This window comes from Anser anser (assembly GCF_964211835.1).
Source record: "Anser anser genome assembly, chromosome: 2".
In the NCBI taxonomy this organism is placed as follows: Eukaryota; Metazoa; Chordata; class Aves; order Anseriformes; family Anatidae; genus Anser; species Anser anser.
This window is the reverse complement of record NC_139721.1, coordinates 65,472,683-65,490,425: the sequence shown is the minus strand read 5'-3', so window position 1 is coordinate 65,490,425 and position 17,743 is coordinate 65,472,683. Positions and strand designations below refer to the sequence as shown.

The following is a 17,743-nucleotide window of genomic DNA, read 5'->3' as shown; positions in this document are numbered from 1 at the left end:
AGGTGGTCAGCCACTTCCAGGAAAGCAGGGCTCATCACATGTAATGGTTTCTTGCAAAGACAAACACCATCACTCTGAACATCTTCCCTTTTCTCCTTATTTCCCCAGCTTTTATTACTGAGCGTGTTGCCAAGTGGCATGGAATATCTCTTTGGCCAGCCTGGGCCAGCTGTCATTCTGTGTCCCCTCCCAGCTCCTGGTGCTCCCCCAGCCTCCTCGCTCGCAGGGCAGGACAAGAAGCCGAAAGTCCTTGGCTCTGTGTAAGCACTGCTCTGCGACAACCAAAACCATCAGTGTGTTATCCACACTATTTTCATCAAAAATCCCAAATGTAGCATCATACAAGCCTCTACAAAGAAAATTAACTCTATTCCAGCTAAAATCAAAGTACAAAGACGTCCTTATTTTTTACCCCCAAACACGTCTTTATCTAACAGTTAAGCAGCATACCAAAAATAGTTGCATAGTATTTTGTCAATAACATAAAAACATGAAATACACCCAACAGAACCACTTACATGCGTAGATCTAGGAGACACTCACAAACATAAATTAAAGAAAGGCAGAAGGATTTTGGAGAGATGAGTTTATCTGTAAAGCTGCCAGTTGAACTGAGATGTCTCACCTGTGACATTTCATGTCCCATTGCACCCTCTAGCTTTTACTGCATTTTTAGGCATGAGTGTGACAGGCTTTCAGCAGAGGAAATATATCAATACCTAGGTCTTTGGATGGCTAAATTGTCTTCTCATAAAATAAATTTTACAGTTACCTAAATTCAAATGAAGAAGTTTCACTGTTGAAGGACTGATAACACTTCCTGTTCTTTTCTTGGCCATGTCACTGTATAGCAAATATTTTCTAATTGTTTAGAATGGACTGTGCTAAGGAGGTTAAGGAAAAGGACAGTTAGGAGGGAGATTTAAAATCTGTAATTCCACTGACCCATTAAGAGGGTCATTGGAAAGTATCTGCAAATGATTTACGTATTTCTAAATTTTTGTATATAATGTCACATATGCATTGTATTTCCTGTGTTTGTATGCAATGTCTGTTTTTATTTCTTTTACACTGTGATTTGTTTCTCCTGTTTCTGATATTGTTACAAACAAAAAAGGTAATCAGTGAAATGAGTGTGATCATAGTTTTATTAAATTAAAATCAGAGTGCCTTTCTCTTCACTTCAATCTGTAACCATGTTATCTCCATCTAAAATTATTTTTGCTCGTGTATTAGAAACAGTAATGTGAAGCTCTGTTTTTGCAGTCATATGACTGGAGGAAAAACAGCAGTGATTAAGACAGAAAACCTTGAAGTAGTTATATGGAAAAAGGAAAACAAACGAACAAGAGCAAACACCCTACAACTGTCCACCAGATTGTTTTGTATGTTATCTGGCACCTTTGTGCTCTTAGGCAGCTCAACTAGCTTGCCATAAATTCAGATGAGAAAATCTGTTGATAACATGGCTACTTGTGTCACCTTTAAGCAAATCTTGCTTAAACACTTGCTGCCCCATGAAAAGATGCATGCCATAGGAAAGGGGGAGGCACAGAGCAGTTCATTAAGCTTTATCAACCCTAAGTGACATAAGCTAAGCTCTGCTGATTCATGCTAGGGCTGATAGTGATTTCAAGTCAGTTGCTGGAATTCACAATCTTAGAGAATTTTCCGACAAGTCTTTCACCTTTATATGGTCTCAAACATTGCTTTGGCTACAAGAAAGTTTTTGGTCTTAGAAGCACTAGAAATTCACAAGAATCGTCCAGTCTAGCGTTGCAAAGTGGGAGTCCACTATGAACTTTTCATCACATGTAATAAATGCTCTTGACATGGTAGATCGGTTGATAGTAGGTTATGGTGGTAAAAGAATTTGCCTTGATCAATTTTTAGATGAAATGGAAAAAAAATGTGGGTGCATATTACCACCGTTGAGACCATTGCTTGTCATTGCAGGGATAAACATAGACCATTTTCTTCTGCCTCACTGAGTCTCAGTTCACTAGTTTGCCTTTTTCTCAACTTTTGACAGGTGAGGAATGATCTGACTGGTGTCCTGTATGGTGAAGATATTGAAATTTCAGACACTGAGAGTTTCTCCAATGATCCGTGCACAAGTGTAAAGAAGCTTAAGGTATGTGATACTCTTTGTGGAATAAAGAGAAGGTGGTGACTATGTTGTGATATTTGATTTTTTTTTCCTCTGAAGAAGGCTAATAAAATTTGCATAAGAATGACTACAGTATAAGTGGCTACAGCATGCCACTGCATAATAAGGTTAACAAATGGCATTTTGAGGACCTAGTCCTGCTTAAGTCAATGAATGTCATCATAGAATCAAAGAATGGGTTGGGTTGGAAGGGACCTTAAAGATCAACTAGTTCCAACCCCTCTGATATGGGCAGGGTCACCTCCCACCAGACCAGGTTGCTCAAAGCTCCATCCAACCTGGCCTTGAACATTTCAAGAGATGGGGCATCCACAGCTTCTCTGGGCAACTTGGTCCGTTGCCTTGCCACCCTAAGAGTGAAGAATTTATTCCTTGTATCTAATCTAAATTTACCCTCTTTTAGTTTAAAGCCATTACTCCTTATCCTATAGCTACACTCCCTGATAAAATGTCCCTCCCCAGGTTTCCTGTAGACCCTCATATGCCCATGCATATCATAAAGTTTTTATAGTTACTGATAAGGACATAAAGCAAAGCAAGTTGTTGCTGGCTTAATATTCATGCCTAAAGCATCAGTCTTAGTCATATATATGAAAAAACTCTTGAGTTTTGGACTCAGAGCCCTTTTAAGGTAGATTATCATGTAGTGAAACACTGAGCATCCTTCCATTAGCTTCATAACATTCTAGATTGAATTATTTGCTTATAATGATTTGCATTATTTCGTATGAATAGTAGAAAAAAATAGAAATTTGACAGAATAATTTAACATATCTCTCTTATTATAATGATTTTTTTGGTTCTTGGCATCTGCTAAAATTAAAACTATATTTTAGCAATACTATGAAGTGCAACCAACAATAAACTAGACATAGGAGTTATGAATCTTATATTGCATATGAACATGAAAAAATGATTGAGCAGCAACAGGAAGCTTTTTTAAATGGTGCTGATGGCATCAAATACATCAAATACATAATCAAAGCCACAATCCTGCAAATGCTTAAATATGTGTAAAACAGGAAAAAAATAATAATAGACTGAACACTATTGAAATACTGAAATTTAAACAAGGATGTCAACCTATATAAGTTTAGGCCACTACAGAAACTAACTGGAAAAGGTCTGAAGCATGGTAAAATAGGTGTGCATTATTCCTACATACTACAGATGCAAGCTTGAACACTTAAAGTATAAGATCATGTATATATGGAACCATATATGTGTCCAGTTTAAGCCAGTTTGTATTTTCCGTCTGTGGTTGAAAAGACTCCAGTATATGTTATCGGTGAATTCCACATTTTTGGCCAGGTGTTTAACCCATGGTATCAGAAAACTAAGAACTCTGAAGCCAGATTTTTAAACCCATAAATGATGTTAGAACAAGAACAGATGCATATAAGCAAGTGTGTTTAGGCAGGAGGTTAGAAAAAGCAGTGAGATTCCAGCCTTCCCATATGTCAACAACATATTGTTTGTTTTATAGGAAAGACCAGACGAGTCTATGAAACAATATTTTAAAGTTATCTCTTGATTTCCTCTGCAAAATGAATTACTACAGCAACAAATAAACATATATCTAGACAATCACTTATTCTTTATAGAAATATATGGTCACTTGTCGTTAGGTACATAACTTACCTGTTCAATTCTGAAAATGTTCATTCTTGTCAAGGAGATGTAAACATAAGATTGGTAAACTGGTGTCTGTTTACTGTAATTGTGATGAAAATAGACAAAAAATACCTTTTATTTTAGTAAACACAATTTAAATTAATTAAATTAATTTCAATGCAATATAGAATTTTGCAATGCAAAATAGAAATATCTAGTATGATTTGCAGAAATATATGTTCTATATTTTCCCTGGCAATACCTTAAGTTTTACTACATATTGACTCCAGCCTCTTTGAATCACAATTGGAAAGTAAATTTAGGGTTAAGGATATCTTTAAATCTCGTTTTTAAATTGTAGCTCAAAGAAAGGGATGTTGGAGGATATGCATTTGTACATCAACTTAAATATGCTTAAAAATTCTAAGCATGCACAAACTGCATGAGTAATAACACTTCTGCTTTCAACCACCTTGTATCTTGCATGTAGGACAAAAAAAAAATGCAATATATGAATTCCAATTGAACGAAACAGTTTCCATCTGATGTCCCAAATACAATAGATGTTTAGATTGCTGACTGAACATGATCTCATTCTAACAGTCAAGTTAATTAAATTTTAAAATTTGGGGGCCAAGGACAGGTTTGGATGTGGCCTCAATTTAAGCAAGTGACATACGTGCTAACATAGATAACATGGTGGTGGAGGTGGGAGCTGAAATCCTCTAGTTCACCTTCTCCACCAGTAATTCCATAGCTTAGGTTAGACGCTCACCTGTAGCCCTGCAAATGGACATCCAGGCATTTTGGAGGCAGGACATGTGGATACCTGTATTGACAAAGCTACCCAGCTACGAGTAGATTTATTGATAACATCTTGACTGTCAGATACATGGTAGAGAATATGACAGAGTATCTGAGCAGTTCAATTTAGATATTTCATAAAGAGCCTGCCAAGACATTGACTCTTCCTGGCAGATGAGATATTGCAGCAATCCTTCTCTGGAAAGCTGTGTAATACAACATTGTGCTGTTATTCATTAGAAATGAGACAGATTAAAATCTGATCACAGCTCTGCAGGCTGAAAAAAAAAATAATAGCTGCCTATTCCAGCATAATGTACAGTGCTTAGAAACTGAAGAGGCTAAAGAGTGCCTCATATCCGGGATACCAGAAATGGCAGTGGAAGACAAGTTCTTCCTTTCTCCTTAGAGCATCTTAGATGTTTTGACCTTCATTGGCTTCAGGGTTTATACTACCCAGCTGCCAATACAGTGTACTACCCAACGCCAAATACACTTTATATTTAGTGAATGAATAATATCCTCTCCTATAAGAAAGAAAGAAGGGAACAGGAGAGTCATTCACTTTTAAGGTTGTGTGGTAGTCTTCACTTATAAAACATGTTTTTATGGAAAGTCAAACATAACTGTGGGTAAATGAAATGTAACTGTTCGTAGTTTTCTTGTCTGAACTTTAGTTCAAAGGGTAAGAACATATGTATTGCTTACTGAGGGGCAAAGCTTAAATGCTGATATTGCTGCTCTAATCTCTGAGAAGTGTAACTATGACAGCTCACAGGCAAATGGTCTAAACTCTGGTCTTTTTTTTTTTTTTTTTTTTTTTTGTAAGTATAGTTTAGTGAGTTGCCTTCCCCATGGGATGTTTTTAATCTTCTCATAGATACCTGCCTAGTTCCATGAATTAAAACTTGTTCTGTCAAATATGCTTCAGTTCCATACAACCAATGTACAACTCTATGAAAAAGAAAGAATACTTAGCACTTGCTAGGATCCAGTGGATGGCCTCTTTGAATCCTATAAGAGAGTTGTGCTGTGTTAATTTGCATCAATCCTATGAGAGTTGGTGTGGGAGAATAGTGTATTTATGCCAGGAAATCATACTGGTTGATTTACCAGTGTGACCTAAGGAGGGAAAAAAATATGTGCCAGAAAGTGTCTGATATATTTCTTTGCATAAGACTATAACGTGGACATATGTCCTAGTACATGAGCAGTGAAATGAACCCAGTTCAGGTAAACTGCAGAGCAGATAAAGTCTATGCATGGGATTTGAATTATGCCCAGACACATGAATTTGTAGCTTCAGGGTCTGTTTTACAGGACAGTCAACAGTCCCAGTTCTGGCTTCAAATGGAACTAGGCTTGTTTACCATACTGAATGCAATTCTTTAGAGACAAATCTGGGAAAAATGTGAATGGAAATGCAAAAAGCAGAGTTGGAGAGAAACAGGCTTGCTGAGGAGCATGTCATTGCACAGAGAAAGATGTTATGCAAGGAAGATGAAGAGCTATTGTACAGACTTACCTGAATGACTTCCTTCTACGTAAGTTCTGACATACAATTCTTAGTTAAATGTTTGCATACTAAATTATTATTCACTCTTTTTAAACTGTAATCCATAAACCCCCCTACACTGCATTTTATGGCATTGTATTGATATCTGCATAGTTTATAAACAGGAGGAATCTCTTGTCATTTCCCTTCCAAAGCTAATCAACTAAAATAATAGAATATGAAACTGGACAAAGAAAAAGATAGTTAGCCAGATATTCACTGGCAGCTTGACCCTGCAATCCCATACCCTCCATTTAACCTAGCAACATCCTTGACTCATTCTGAGTATTCATCCCAAAGTACCTTTCTTACCCAGAGCGACATTCTGCTTCTCTGATTTGTCTCCCTCAGAGCACCTTTGCCTAGATTGTTCTTCCATTTTCTTCTGAGAAAAGCTTGCTTTCTGAGATTGCGGTTGCCCTAACTGTTCCAAGAACTATTTGTCAACAAGAGCAAGTGCCAGATTCTGCACCCAGCATGGAGAAATCCTGGATGTATGTACAGACTGGGAATGGGAGGCTGGAGAGCAACCCTGTGGAAAGTGACCTGGGCATTCTGGTCAATGGCAAGTTAAACACGAGTCAGCGTTGTGCCCTGGTAGCCAAAAGGGCCAACCGTGTGTGATGGTTTTACTCGGGTGGGTGGCCGAGCTCCACCACAACCGCCCTCTTACTTCCCCTCCTCAAAGAGGAACGGGGAGAAAATACGATGAAAAGGGCTCAAGGGTTGAGATAAGGATGAGGAGATCTCACAGTAATTATCGTGACGGGCAAAACAGACTCAGCGTAGGGAGATAGTAAGGTTTATTACCTATTACTAACAAGCTAGAGAACTGAGAAACAAAGGAAAGAAACCAAAAGCACCTTCCCCCCCATCCACCCTCTTCCACCTCCTCCCCCCGAGCGGCGCAGGGGAACAGGGGAATGGGGGTTATGGTCAGTCTATAGTGCTTCTTCTCTGCCGCTCCTTCTCGGTCACTCTTGTCCCCTGTGCTGTGGTGTCCCTCCCAGGGGATGCAGTCCTTGCTGAACTGATCCGGCGTGGGCTTCCCACAGGCAGCAGCTCTTCAAGAACTGCTCCAGATATGGGTCTGTACCACGGGGTCCATCCCTCAGGAGCAAACTGCTCCAACCTGGATCCCCCACGGGCAGCAGCTCCTACCAGGTCAGCTGCTCCTGCGTGGTCTCCTCTCCACGGGCTACAGGTCCGGCCCGGAATCTGCTCTGGCAGGGGTCTTCCACAGGCCGCAGCCTCCGTCAGTGCAGGTCCACCTGCTCCACCGTGGTCTCCTCCACGGGCTGCAGCATGGAACCCTGCTCCACCGTGGTACTCCATGGGCTGCAGGGGGACAGCCTGCTTCACCATGGTCCTCACCACAGGCCGTTTTTTTTTTCCTGTCTTAAATATGGTCTCACAGAGGCGCAAAACAACATCACTTACTGGCTCAGCTCTGGTCAGCAGTGGGGCCCTTACCAAACATGGGGCAGCTTCTAGATCCTTCTCACAGAAGCCACACCTATGGCCCCCTGCTACCAAAACCTTTCCACGTAAACTCACTACACCGTGTCATGGGGTGCATCAAGCACAGTATTGCAAGCCAGTCGAGGGAAGGGATTGTCTTGCTCTGCTCTGCACTGGTGTGCAGTTTTGGGTACCACAGTATAAGAAGGACCTAAGACTATTAGAGAGTGTCCAAAGGAGGGCTACAAAGGTAGTGAAGGGTCTAGAGGACAAGATGTTTGAGGAGCAGCTGAGCTCCCTTGGTTTGTTCATCCCAGAGCAGAGCAGGCTGAGGGGAGGCCTCATGGTGGCCTTCAGCTCCCTGATGAGGGGAGCGGAGGGGCAGGCGCTGAGCTCTGCTCTCTGGGGACAGCGACAGGACCCGAGGGAACGGCATGGGGCTGGGACAGGGGAGGGTCAGGCTGGGGGTTAGGGAAAGGTTCTGCTCCCAGAGGGTGGTCAGGCACTGGGATAGGCTCCCCAGGGTCATAGCACCGAGCCTGCTGGATGAAATATTTGGACAGCACTTTCAGACATAGGATTTCTTTTTTGGGTGGTCCTGTGTGGAGCCAGGAGTTGGGCTCAGTGATCCTTGTGGGTCACTTCCAACTCAGGATACTCTATGATTCTATGATTCTGTGTGTCTGGATGTCCAAGATTTGGGTCTGAGTGCTATTGCCAAACTGGTTGCACAATGATGTTAGTACAAGACAATCCCAGCAGCCAGTAAGAATATTGAAAAGATATTTCTGGGGAAAAAAAAATAGGTTGGACCGTACACTTTTCATAGTGCTTTACTATAAAAGCATATTTACTGTGGGAAATGTGTTGTGGCTTATGTGATAATCAGTTGGAAGTAATGTCTTAGGGCATGGTACCACAGGCGCTACTATACCTTCAGTATGAAAGTTGTCTACAGCCAGTGAGCAGTGATGCTGCACATGCATTCTTACCCTGTACATCTTGCCTACAGCCTCTGGCACTCCTAATCTATGAGACAGCACATGTCCTGTGTTTTTTTTTTGTTTCTTTGGTGGTGGTGGTGTTATTTTTATTATTATTATTATTATTGGTTCTCATCATGTTATAAAATGAAAAGGAATTTATTCAATTTTAAGTTTAATAATTCAGTGCTGTGTCACTTGTTTTTTTTCAACCAACCTACTATTTTTCAAATATTAAATATGTGTTTTTATGTTCAGAGAAGTCAAGCAATTTGGAGTTCCAAGAGTGACCAAAATGATTGCTAAAACGTGAAAACTAGAAAACATGGATGAGCTTTTTTGCCACTTAATTCCTAAATCTACTTTTTGTCCTTACAAAGAATGTAATACTATTGCTGACAGTGAGCATAATATGTTTGTTTAGTTTCACATGACCTTGCTAGATTTGTTTAAAAAGAATCTAATCTGTTTCAATAAGATTTATATTGCTTTATCAACCTGTGGCTAACTATAAAAATAAAGATAAGTAGGCTTATTGAAAATGCACAGGTTCAGAATGAGCAAAGCATATTATGTATTTTACCATTTTGACCATGCGAAGATAAATTTCATGCATTGAACTGCAGAGGCATTATAGTATTTTTCTTCACTGTCCATAATGGTATTTTATACTGAACAGGAAATAAACATAGAAATTACCTAAACTGAAAATCTTTGATAAATTGATTTAATTAAAACCGGAATGTTTTTCACCACTGAAATTCACACTGAATCATCTGTTTCTTTTTTCCTTGGAGAGGGAAAGAGCTATTAGTAATTCTAATCCAGTCTTTTATAAAAGAAATGAAAAATCATATTTGCTCAACCTATTACTGAGAACCCAGCTTTTGTGTGAAATAAAAGGTAATATTAAGTTATAAAAAACTGTCTGTTTTTTGTTTTATAGAAGTTAACCATAATTTTTCGCATGAAAGAATGCCAGACCAGTTTCGCAAGGAATACTTAACTGTATGTGCTCCTGAATTTAGGAATATTTAGGGATATTTTGTTAATATACTTCTAAGTATGAAAGTAAAATGATTTCTTTTTAAGTCAGTCATACATTCTCAGTATGATTCTTTTTTTTTTTTTTTTTTTCTGTTTGGATGTGGGAAGGAAAGAGGGATTGAAAATGTGTTATAGTGACTGCAGAGGAGATGTTGTATGAATAAGACCTTTTAAAATTACCAAAAAGGGCATAATATGAACACATTTTATCTCACAAATCTTCATTGTCTCATCTTCACGTGATTAGTTTGTATAAACAGCAAAAAGTACATGTTTTCAAAACATTTTCATGTTTTAATATACAAAATTAATATTAAAAGAAAAAATCTTGCAAGTCATCAAATGAATATTTGGTAATTTAGTGTTTTTGAGTAATAATATTTCACAAGATAAACATTACATTTTTTTTTTTTTCTCATAAGTGCAATTGCGTAACCATTTTTTTCACACTTCAGCTGCCCCCTCTTGCATTGTTTCAAGATCTTGAACTTGTACAACGTGGAATAGTTCTGAATGAATTTTGCTGTCTGCAGCTGTAATCTGTTCCAACTCTCCACATGATTTGAACGGCCAGCTGAAGTTGATTCTGGAAAGGCTGTGACTGTATTTAACTTCCTTGCATCTTATTTAATCTACAGGGTAATGACGTTCGGATAATCCTTGGCCAGTTTGATGAGGAAATGGCTGTGAAAGTTTTCTGCTGTGTAAGTAAATATATGTAATTGCATATCTGAATAAAGATGTGGTACATTTGAATAAAAATATATTTGACTATAAACAGTTACATATGCTTTGCTCCATTTCTGTTTCAGTAAAATACTTTGCACTTGATTTTAGTGGAATTTAGGCACAGCCTTCATGGTTAGATTTTATTTCTGCTTTCCTGTTTTGGAATTAAATGCCAGATTGAACTTCATGTCAGGTCATAGGAAACACTTGTTTATGTAGTTGTATATGTAGCTACAGATGCAGAGAACTGGCAGATTTGCATCATGTCAAAGAGCTGTGCTCTGGTCATTAGGTCTGCATGTACGTATTTTTGCATGTTTTGCTCTGGAAGAATTAAAAAATTCAAACGGTTCCTCTAGAGGTTAACCAAACAACTCTAATTATTTCTGCTACCCAAAATGTTATTAATTGTATAGTCACCATTCACTTCCCACTTACTGTACCTTTGACATATTCTTACTGAAAGAAAATATTACTTTGTAAAAGTATACGGAATTTGAATTAAAAGAAATGTAGTAAGACCAGCATATATAATTTCACTGAATGTATCTTCACCATTTGTTTGTATGTATTTGAATGTGCTGCAAACAGTCTAATTGCCATTGAAAGAAGCAGGAGTAAAATGTGGATTTTTTTTTGTATCTGATCAATAAATAAATGAACCCCAAATAGGCAGATTTTAGTGGGCCTTGTTTTGTACTAGTATTGAATTATTAGTCTAAATAACCAGATTAATCCAGTATGAGCCAATAATACAAAGAATATAGTGGAAAAGCAATAATGATGGCACTTAAACTTCAGAGGGTGTCTTTCGATGTTCACTTAGAGAAACAAAGTTGCCTATCCAAGCAAAGAAAGGAAAGGCAAATGTTCAAAATCTGAGTGCTACATGTGCCTCAGACATATGTTGGCTCTTATTCAGCATCTGTCCTAGTTGCTGGCAAAATTTGGAAAGGAGCTATTGCAGAATATGTTTGGAAGGAGCAAAATCTGTTTGCATCTAAAAGGAAATGGAAAGCATTATTTGGTTCTTCATTCTTCTCAGCTCCGATTGGTCTTTATATATAGATCTTTTTGTTCCAGAATTTAAATTGGATTGACAAAGATAATCTTCAATTTTTCCATTCCTGCAAGAAAGAAGGTTCTTTCCATGGCTCACATCCTCTACAGATCTCTGGTGACTGGGCTTCATTTGCCCAGCCGAGGTGTCCTAATCACAGCTGTCTGCCAACCCAGTACTTGGCAAGTTTTTGACCTTACTAAGGCCACTTCCCTTAGTATGTTGTTGCTTTCCTCTACAGTTCTGTTCCATGTTTGTGTATCCATGAGGACGCTGAAGAAATCCTAGAAATCCTCATGGGCAAGGTGTCTTCTTGTCCATACTGAGGATTGAAGAGTCTGAAGGACTTATGGCAGGGACTGTCTCTTGAACACAAAAACTTGGTGCAGCTTTCTACTGGAACAGTTTGGTACTAACACAGAAAGCATGCGTAATTCAAGTTTCAAGAGTGACGGCTTCTTCTAAAGTACATTAGTGTCAAAAATAATAAGGTGGATTTTTTTTTTTCTGGAGCCTGGAGAAAACGAGGAGATTATGTATTTATGCTTTAATAAATATATTAATATGAGAGTTTCAGCAGGAGACTGAATGCAGGAGAGGGCAGTTCAAAGTAGGTCATTTATATATTAATACACTACAATGTGTCAGTAAGCTTGTTATTAGTCATAAAATATATTGTTGACTCATGCACTCCTACAGCTATGTATCTAAGAGCACAATAACTTAGTTATGTCAAGTTTTTTAACCCCCTTCCTCAGGTGTAACTTCAGACAGGTTGTGTTTGTGATTCCCTGTTATATTTTGAAGAATATAACAGAGCTTTGGGTTTGTTAGAGAGAGGTGCTGTTGTACCGGTGGAAAATATATATATGCATTTCTGATAATGGTTATAACAGGAATACTATTTGTTAATGATTTATGTAGGTGGGAAAGTCTTTAAAGTATACCTTGGTTTTCTGTCTGGAGTCAACAGTCATACACTGTGAAGTTTCCTCAGGACCTCCATTAGAGTTTATATGCTCGTTTTCATTTTACCTGGATATTCTTTGCACACACATGCATATACACACAAAGGAAGCATTGCACATAACTCAATGATAAATGGACTAAAAGGTAGCCTAATCCAGTGGGAAACTTTAAAAACATGACAGGACTAAATCAAGCCTAAGTGAATGTTAGCAGGTGTTTCCTATGATGGTTTACATAATCTTAGCTATTCATTTAACATGAGTGTCAAAAGCAGTTAGCAATTGTAGTTCTGTGGGAAATCCTAGCTTTCCATTGTTTTCACCTCAGTGGGATGACTGTGATATTTTTTCATGGGATAGAAATAAGGGTATTTTGCTCAAAACCTAACGATTCAACAGCCAAACTGTTCAGCTATGTTGGACTGTTGTGAAGTTTTCTTTTGTTTTGTTTTTCATTTGAAATTGGATTGACATGCAACTGCACTATCTTCCCAAAGAAAACTTCAAATTCTGCAGAAAATTTGTCTAAAAAAGTTAGTGGAAATTTTTCCACATATCTTTAAGCCATAGGGATGCACATCAAGTCAGCCTAGCTGATACAATTATCTGTCTGAAGACAGTTAAAGAAGGTGAATATTACACATATGTCACTGCATGAGCTTTGCGTGTCTCTTATAGTAAACATTTAATAATAACTAAAGCAAGGTTTAATCAGCCCTGTTGATACAGAAGGACTGGATTCTACTCTCCTTGAGCTCATAGAATTTTACTGCTGAGTCTCGGCTTTGGAATTAAAGGCACCATTGATTTTTAATGAGAAACAGATGGAGGTTCATGGCAATGCAGAAGTCTACAGGCATTTTGTAGAGGTGGGATGTAAGATGTGTCCATGCTGACATGACGGAAACAGGATGGAAAGACAATGGGGGTGAGGTTTTGCAGCCACTTTTGCACAGTATACCAGTATTTGTTTCCTACACGCAGAAAGCTTTTTTACAGAGGCTGAGGTGATTCAGCTTTTTGATTTACACTTGATTCCAGATCTCAGATCTGCTATGTTGAAAGCAAAACTGGCTTTCTCTGACTACTAAGAGGCATTGTTATATCTCACAAAATTTTTGAGGCTTCCTTATTACATATTTCCTACCAGTCTGTCTCTAATAGCATTCCATATATGTGTTGAAGATGTGTATTTTAAATGAACACCAAATGTGTTATGCTCTGTTTTAGATATCATGAAATTTGAAATAAGGCAGCATCCATAAAATAGCTTGCAGATAAAATCCTAATGATATTCAGTGTAATGGTTCCATTAGCAAAGGCAAAAGCTCACTAAGAGCGAAGTCTTGTTTTTGAAGGATGTAAAAATGGTTCCTTACAGAATTAAGTGTGTTTTGTTGTTGCTGCTGTTTTCTTTTAAACAACTGGAGCAGACTTTCATTTGCATATGAATGCAGATTCAGCACCAGCAAAGATAACTTGTAGCTTTTTATGAATGTGTTGCTCCTGTTTTGAGTAATGCAAGCCCATTGTACAAAACAATCAAAGGGAAGAATCAACATCCCTGCTGACACACTGAGAAACACTTCGCAGTTAAAAATAAAGTTCTCTGCCATGCACAAATAATATAGTATATCCTCTCCAACCTTACATCCCTTACAGTCTGATTAATAAATTAATCATTTCATAACTTATAAGTAATTCTGTTAATTAGCTTATTCTAAAACTAATTAATAGCAAGGGTCTCTTTAACAAGTGCATGGTGCCTGCTTGTCTTTTGTCCTGATTTCTTTATGCCCTTAATAGAATAAAACAATTTCTTCAAACTTGCTCTATAGTCATAATTAATCAAAATCTCCAGCATAATACACTTTAGAAATTAGATTTAATTTTGGCATATTATTAAAACCTGTTTGTATCTAATTCCTATAAGGCTCAGTTAAGCTTACATTTTAAAACTCATTTAAATAGTCAGCTAACCTTTAAGTATGGCCATTTATAAGAGCAAAAAAAATGTTTAATTGATCATCTCATCTTTGGCTAATTTCTGGGCAGCAGCTCTGTTTGTTAATGTGAGTTTTTGAGAGAAGGGACAGTGACAAAATAGGTGTGTAAAGTGCTGAGCGAGAGCTTCTACCTCACCAAGCATTTTGCAATTCCAAAATATTTTTTTTGTTCTAAATAAGTATCTCTTTATGGATTCAAACAAGAATTTAAAGTTTTTAAAAAGGATACCAAATTCAGTCTCACAAGGGCAGAAAATACTGAGGATATTTCCCTAGATGCTTGGCTGTAATCAGGGTTCTGTAGCCTGCATAGGGCATACAGGAAGGATTGGGGAAGACACTGTAACTACTTTACACTGTTCTGATAGCATTTGTAAACCTTCTTTACCCTGCTGTTGTGTGCCAATTAATCTTCCTTATAGAATCTAAAACCTGTAAGAGGTGATCTGTATGCATTCAAACAGCTCAAGAAAGATCCGTATGTTTTATGTCAAGGAAGTGCATCTCCTAAGCATCAGAATCATCTCCATGCAGCAGAATCAGCAGGGAGGAAACTGTGGGGAAAACAACCAAAACAAACAAACCAATCAGCCAACCAACCAACCAACCAACCAACCAACCAACCGATGTGTTGAAATATAAGTCTTCTTTAAGCCTAAGCACTAGTTGTGCTATCACTGGAAAAGTGACACGGTGCTCAGCTTTAAGGGAATTAATTTTGTTCCTCTTCCTTTTGGCTTCCTCAGATCACTCTTCCAACTCTGTCATTCCACCAGATCTCAAAGGAATAGCTGCCAGAAAAAGTTTCACTGCAGCCTTGTTGGGCATGATCCCTCATTTTCCAGGACAGAATTTCTGGCCATTTGGAAACTTAATTTTTACACAATATCCCAGGACATTTACAGATTATTTAGAAGACAGACTCAAGTGCTCATGCAAACAGAATAATTCCAATAGCTCCAGGTTCAGGATACTTCATAGCTAATAATGCCCTGCAACATATGGTTTGATACTTCAATCTGTATAGAGCAGAGGAAGCTGTCAAATCTTGCCCTTCTCTAAAAGTACCATTCAGTGTTAATTTGTGTCCTCGGTGATTTGAAAACTGACAAATAAAAGACACTATATCACTGAAAGGCCTTGAATCACCTCATTGTGTAGCAGAAACTTGTTTGGACATCAAAACGTATTGCAGGATGGAATTGCTATTTTCCTCAAAGCTGGACATGGGATGCAGTGTCACTGTATCAGTAGAAAGAGCGGAGATGGGCAGGAAAACAAAAACAGATGTATTTCTGGAAGGATAGAATTAAAGAGAGAGAGAAAGACAAGTAATTTATGTGGATTGTATAATAACATATGAGATGGCAAACACTGGGTTTCAGACCAGGAGCACTTTCGAGCAGCACTGTATACAAATGCATGAAATTTGATTTTGGCTGAACATCAGCTCTTGCAACCAGGGGCCAAACAAAATTGCTTTGTGCATAATGCATTTCTGAACTGAGTTGGCACCATTATAACAGATTTCAAGCCCACTTTTAATTTTAGTATTAATGTATTTAGGAGGTTTTCCTATGTTGTATTTCTTGCTATTCATCTTTATATATCTGATAGGCTTTGGGGAAGATCTTTGGGATACTTTTCAAAACAGTTATGCTCTGAGTGACTAATATTTCCTCTTTGCATTCCCATAGTTTCCTCCTTCTACTGCTGTAAAGTCAGGCCATTACTTCATTAATGATGAAAAACACAATAAACAATATTCTTTATGTTTAATATGTCTATTAAAATATCTATTAACTTTTCTATTTTTCTTTCATTGTAGGCTTATGACGAAGAAATGTATGGCAGCAAATATCAGTGGATTATTCCAGGGTGGTATGAAAACCTTTGGTGGGAATCCTGGATTAATTCCTCACAGTGTCTCAGCAAAAATCTTCTTGCAGCCATGGAAGGTTATATTGGAGTGGATTTTGAGCCTCTCAGTTCAAAAATGATAAAGACCATATCAGGAAGGGTTAGTTTTTTTCCTCTAGCTATATTTTTATACAGTCAGTAGTCTCACAACATCATGGCACAATAAAGCATGGAGGAAAAAGGTCAAGTTACAAGGTGCTTCTGCAGAGTTGGTGTTCATCATAGTTATTCTCTTCTTTCCATTGATTTGCAATTTCAAAATATTTAGAAGTCAATTCCAATGCATCTTATGCATCCCCTCTATGCATCTTACAGCTAAGTATACAATAAAGCTTGAATTAGAGTCTGCAATATTACATGCTGTATCGTGGCAAATTAATATAACTGAGCACAGAAATAGAAAACTCTTATGTTTGTCCCTAATCCTGCAAATATCTAATTTCATTGGTGATATGTAACTCAGAACGGGGGGCTAGGGGTGGGGCTTGCTTTAAGCATGTAAATATGTGGCATTTCCATAAAGTACATAATATTTTATCATAGAACAAATGCATGCAAACTCTAGCCAATGAATAAACATGCCTGATTTTGCTGCTTTTCATCTTTTTTCATCTGTTGTCTTTCATGCCTTGCTGACTGAGCACGAAAGGGATCTTTACAAAAAGGCAACTCATCATAACAGAGCACACCATAAAGAGCATAGTAAAAGTGTAAAATGTACACAAATTGCCGCTTAAATAATTGCATATTAAGCAAATAGTTGCTTAAGTAAAAATTAATTGATTTGCATTACCCTATAGAATGTAATCAGAGCAATAATTTGCAGGGATACAGACTTAGTATGTTCTGGTATTATGGCTCACCAATGTGCACCCTAGGCTGACAGCTTTGGTTGAACTAAAACTTTCTGTATGAAAGCAAAACAAACAAAGTTGTTCTTCATACAGAGAAGCAGAACAACTGCATTTCAGTCTTTTTGTATCCTATATCAACCCTTCTGGTCCCACCATCAGTCTGTAACTCAAGCAGCACATATTTTTGGATTTTTTTGCTTCTTTCTTTGGTTGCCTTTTCTATATTAGTCATGCAAACATCTAAATTGGAGCATGCAGTTCATGGTGTAGATTTGGACCCAAATCTGTAAAATGATATGTTTTGAAGTAAGACTGAAATTTTTCTCCTCTGCAGACTCCACAGCAATATGAAAGGGAATACAATGCTAAACGAGGTGATGGGCAATCCAGCAAATTTCATGGTTACGCCTATGACGGAATATGGGTGATTGCCAAGACTCTGCAGCGGGCAATGAAGTATCTCAATGCCACTAACAAACACCAAAAAATTGAAGATTTTAACTATACAAATCACAAACTTGGCAAAATTTTTCTGGATGCTATGAATGAAACCAACTTCTTTGGAGTAACGG

General features: G+C 37.8%; 1 protein-coding gene across 6 annotated transcripts in view; it reads left to right on the top strand.

Annotated features, from left to right (window-relative positions):
* GABBR2 (gamma-aminobutyric acid type B receptor subunit 2) overlaps positions 1-17,743 on the top strand; it is a 475,356-nt gene that overhangs the window by 220,308 nt on the left and 237,305 nt on the right. For all 6 annotated transcript variants that reach the window (XM_083824026.1, XM_083824027.1, XM_083824029.1 and 3 more), the window contains 4 exons: positions 2,033-2,134; positions 10,273-10,338; positions 16,226-16,417; positions 17,506-17,742. In XM_083824026.1, the coding sequence (XP_083680152.1) occupies positions 2,033-2,134; positions 10,273-10,338; positions 16,226-16,417; positions 17,506-17,742 (597 nt within the window). The remainder of the gene's footprint in view (positions 1-2,032; positions 2,135-10,272; positions 10,339-16,225; positions 16,418-17,505; position 17,743) is intronic.